The sequence below is a fragment of the Pteropus alecto genome, unplaced genomic scaffold (assembly GCF_000325575.1).
Source record: "Pteropus alecto unplaced genomic scaffold, ASM32557v1 scaffold98, whole genome shotgun sequence".
NCBI lineage: Eukaryota > Metazoa > Chordata > Mammalia > Chiroptera > Pteropodidae > Pteropus > Pteropus alecto.
This window is the reverse complement of record NW_006443570.1, coordinates 11,358,512-11,362,785: the sequence shown is the minus strand read 5'-3', so window position 1 is coordinate 11,362,785 and position 4,274 is coordinate 11,358,512. Positions and strand designations below refer to the sequence as shown.

The 4,274-nt window shown below is 53.7% G+C and overlaps 1 protein-coding gene across 3 annotated transcripts in view; it reads left to right on the top strand.

Annotated features, from left to right (window-relative positions):
- Positions 1 to 4,274, top strand: part of MTMR4 (myotubularin related protein 4) — a 21,811-nt gene that overhangs the window by 1,146 nt on the left and 16,391 nt on the right. Inside the window, exons 2-4 of one of the 3 annotated variants that reach the window (XM_006924880.3) lie at positions 229 to 267; positions 3,526 to 3,615; positions 3,958 to 4,074. In XM_006924880.3, coding sequence (XP_006924942.1) covers positions 265 to 267; positions 3,526 to 3,615; positions 3,958 to 4,074 — 210 coding nt within the window. In that variant the 5' untranslated portion in view covers positions 229 to 264. Of the gene's footprint in view, positions 1 to 228; positions 268 to 1,849; positions 2,144 to 3,525; positions 3,616 to 3,957; positions 4,075 to 4,274 lie in introns of those variants that run through there. The other 2 variants (XM_025041635.1, XM_006924879.3) reach the window with 2 other exon arrangements.

The window sequence follows — 4,274 nt, the reverse complement described above, 5'->3', positions numbered from 1 at the left end:
CCTGCTACAGAACTTTGTGGCAGACTTTATGCCCTGCAGAATCACTTGTTGCTTTCTCCCCATGTAGCTCCCATTGCTTCTGGCATGGTGACCTGTGGAGAAGCTGGATTCTCTGTGAGGGAGGAGAATAAGGGTTGTAGAGAAGTTCAAGAGTAGATGTATGGCATTTATTGATTCTATAGTAATGTTAATGGTGTTCTTTACTCTTATGTTCCTGTCTCCTTACAGTGAGAAGCAGGCAGCCAGGACCCTCACCACGGTAGAATGGTGAGTGCTCTCTCTTTCTTCAGACCTTTGTGTTTTCTGTAATCCTTGTGTCTTTCTCAGTGAAGCTGCCCCGCCCCTCCTGGACCTTGAGCTCCAGGCTACTCTGTTTAGCTCCTAAACAGGTTCATCTGCTCTGGAGATAAATTAGAGTTTCTTTGGATTGCAAAACATCAGCCAACATATGGCACTGGGACAGGAAGCCTCTAGAAGTCTTTTTCTGCATGTGCAATGCCATACTTTCCCCACACTACCACCGGCTCTCTTAGCTCTTTATAATGGCCCTTATCTTGCTTTTCTTGGGTCCCTGGTAGAAACTCTCTGTCTGGCCTGAAAAGCTAGGCCGCTTTTATCTCAAGATCCTTGTACTTCCTACTGGGGCCCTTGAATTTGTGGGTGCTATATCAAGAGTGACTCCACGAAAAGTGTGGGGCTTCTCCATCTCCAAGGTGCTGTTGTCTGTTAAGCTATTGCAGGCAACAGGTTATTGGATATATAGCAGGATAGCACCCCCAAGGTGCCCAGAATATCGTTGGAGGGTTGGGGGTGGTTATAATGATTCTCTATATTTTCCATTAACTAAACTGCATACTTTCTCTCTAAGTCTGAAGTCTCACCAGTAAAACAGGATAAGGCTCACTTCTTGGGGAATCAAAAGGTTTTCGTGAGATAATGTTTGAAATATGTCTGGCTTAATAAAATGTCAGGTTTTTCTCCCATTCTTCTCTTCTTCCAAAACCCAAACCTAAACCAAAGCCCCGGTTTCTGAAAGTTACCAGGCACAGGAAGTGTGGTGTTCCAACCAGCTCTACCTGTGACTCTTGGTGACATTTTGAGCCTCTTATCACTGCTCCCTATTCTTTGGCCCTCTACCCAACTCCCATCATCCCTCTACCCTTGGGTTTCAAGTTTGTTTTTGTATAGCTTCTGTGGTCCATAGTTCCAGCTCTTTTGTTTCCCAGCCTAAGAAATTTTTTCTCTTCCAAGAAAGACTTTCTTATTCAGAAGTCAGAGGATGTGAAACAAGGGGGAGATGGAGCGAAAGGAGTAAGGCTGGGCGGGGGCCTTGGAATTAAAAACTCAGGGAATTTCCCTTTTAGGGGTGTGGCATGACCAACCTGGCACTAGCCCAGTGTCCACTCTAAGGGGAAAAAAGGGAGTGGGATTTAGTGAGGTCAGGGGACTGGAGGACACTGATGGTCAGGGGTACTGTGGGTGGTGGTTCTGGAGGAAAAGGAGGAAGCCTTGAAACTGGAAAGGGCATGGGGTGGATAGAGGTAAGTGACCTTCATCTTGGCAATTCAGAACACGTATTGGGGGAACTCAGAGAGGAGGGGAGGGCGAGAGGACAGACGTGTGAAAACAGGGTTTCTGGGTGGCTCACCTGGGAAGATGGGAAGTGAAAAGATGTAGGCGTCTCGCCTTCCCCTTTCGCGCTGTCTGGGAACAGCCCCACTGAAAGCCCCAAGACATCCCCTGAGGACTACCTCCCACGCGGCTGAGGGGTTGCAGGGGGCGGGGCCTTGGTCTGTGGGCGGGGCTCCGAGAACCCGCCCCGTCCCTGCCTTCCCGGCGCGGTCCCGGGCTGTCCCCTCCGCTGGCTCCCCTCCCTTCCGCGCTCGTGCGGGAGGGCGGAGCTGGGCTCGCTCTATTGTGGAGAGGAGGGGAGAGGCGCGCGGGAGCCGCGCGGAGGCCCCGCCGCCAGTGCTCTCGCCTCCTGGCCGCCGCGGCTGCATCTGTCGGGCCCCGCAGCCGGGATGCGGCGAGCGCCTGGGACTGGGCGGCAGCGCAGCAGCTCCGGGGACATGTGCGCTGGCCCAGACCTCCCGCGACCATGAGCCTGACCGCCCGCGTATCCTGCTCCATGCTCAGCTGCTTTGTAAGTGCCGGCCCCGCCTGTGGGGGCCCAGGGGCCCCAGCGCTTGCTGCACCCGCAGCCCCGCCCAGGGCCGGCTCTTGAGATTCCGAATTTCAGCCCATCCCCCTTCCCAAGGCCCCTGGAAGGGGAGGGGAGAATTATCCTTTTTCTTTCTTGGACTTGGCTTTAATCTTCGGGGGATTGTCGAAGGCCGGGGATGGAAATTCTGTGACCCATCTTGATCCCGCAGACACTGCCCTTGACTGCAGATCTCCAGGCCCCGCCCTGCAGGGGTACATCCCTTTAACTCCTCTCCATGTTGGTCCCACCCGCTGCATCCTTGCTTGGGGATGTGGGATGTGGCTAGTAGGCAGTCTGGGATGTTAGGGGGCTGATTGGGGAGCACAGGATGTCTGCGCTGTCTCCCTGGCTTCAGTCCCTTCCCCCTCCACCACTCCATCCCTCACCTGACACGCCAGTCTTTTCTCCTTGACTGTCCCCCAGACAGCCTCTTCTCCATCTTCTCTGCCTCTGCAGGCCTGCGTACCTCTGCATCATTCTCAGTCCTCCCCTCCTCCCTCTTTGGCTTAATGCTCCTTCCCAGCTTCCCCATCTGTCCTCTCAGATGTTCCCACCCTCCCCTCCTCACCCCCGTGGGCGTCTGCCAGGCCTCTCTCTCTACCCTGGCTGTCCTTGGGTCTCTTGGTTTCTCCCAGGCCCACAGATCCCCTAGTCCCTCCTCCCTGGTTGTCGGGAGGGGAGTGACTTGTGCTTGTTCTGGATATCCTCAGGAATTCCCCCTCATATCAGCAGACAGGGCAGGTGGCTTGGCAGGTGGTGGGGGCTGGATAGGTGGTGGGCCGAACTGGAAGATAAGCTCAGCTCCAAAACACATCCTCTTCTTGAAAGCATCCACGCAGGCCCTCTAGAGGTACAGGACCGAATCCCCCTGGCCCACTCCTCTTTGTTTCCTTCACTCACCAGGTTGAAGTCTCAGTGGCCTTAGGTCCTGCTTTCTCTCCTGTCTTTATAACCAGCTGCCACACCTGATTCCTTTTTCTCAGAGCAGCACTTCCCACTCCCACTTCTGTTGTACCCCTACATAGTCTTTCATTTCTTTAGTTTTCTCTCCTCCATTTGGGGAATTTTAGTTCTACAGGAGATCCCCCTTTGAGGAGTGTAGATTCCCAGTTCCTCTTTGGACCTTACTTTTCCCTAAGGCTTACTAAGCTTGAGTATCCCCTCCACCTCACCCCTCCCACCAAGCCTGGTACCTCTTCTGTGACCAGAACTTTTATAAGTGTATATGGGGTATATTTGGATTTATTGAGGGGAGGGCAGCGGTATGAGGCCTAATGGGCCAAGTGGAGCCTGGTGACTTAAGGCCGAGGCCATCCCCACAGGGTGAGGAGGGGCCCCCCAGCCTGGAGTACATCCAAGCCAAGGACCTGTTCCCCCCCAAGGAACTAGTGAAAGAAGAGGAGAATCTACAGGTAAGGAGGAGTTGGGGGCCCAGGATGGGTGGAGCTCCCTGCAGAGTTAAAAAATACCTTCCCCTCCTAAATATCTCTAAGGGGATCTGGTACCTGAGCTCTGACTTCCCGCTCCCTGGTTTCTGGAGGGAGGGGAGTCTGTCTGCATGTGCATTATAGGGCCTTTGGCCTCAGGGAAGGAAAGGCAGTTTTCCTATGCAGCTGCTGCCTGGTGCTGTTACTGTGGAGAGGACTCTTCTGTCCTGCGTTGGCCCACCTTTTCCAGCAGGGATCCCACAGGTCAGTGAGGGGAATGGAGGAGTGACTTACTCCTGGACTGAGGGTTCCTGTGCCCCTTGGCAGGTGCCCTTCACAGTGCTGCAGGGTGAGGGAGTGGAGTTCCTGGGCAGGGCAGCCGATGCCCTCATCGCCATCTCCAACTACCGACTGCATATTAAGTTCAAGGACTCCGTCATCAACGTGAGTTCATATCTTGTTCTCCCACACTCAAACCAGAATCCTTGTGAGGTACAAGGTGGGATTGCTCCAATGCTCTGCTTGATCATGTCTCCAAAAGTTGGGGTTTCTTTTTTCTCACTAACTTTTTGTTTTCCTGCCTCATTCTCCTAGCTATAGGTCTTTCTGTCTCATTTATTCGCCTTTCCCCTCCTCTCTTTCCC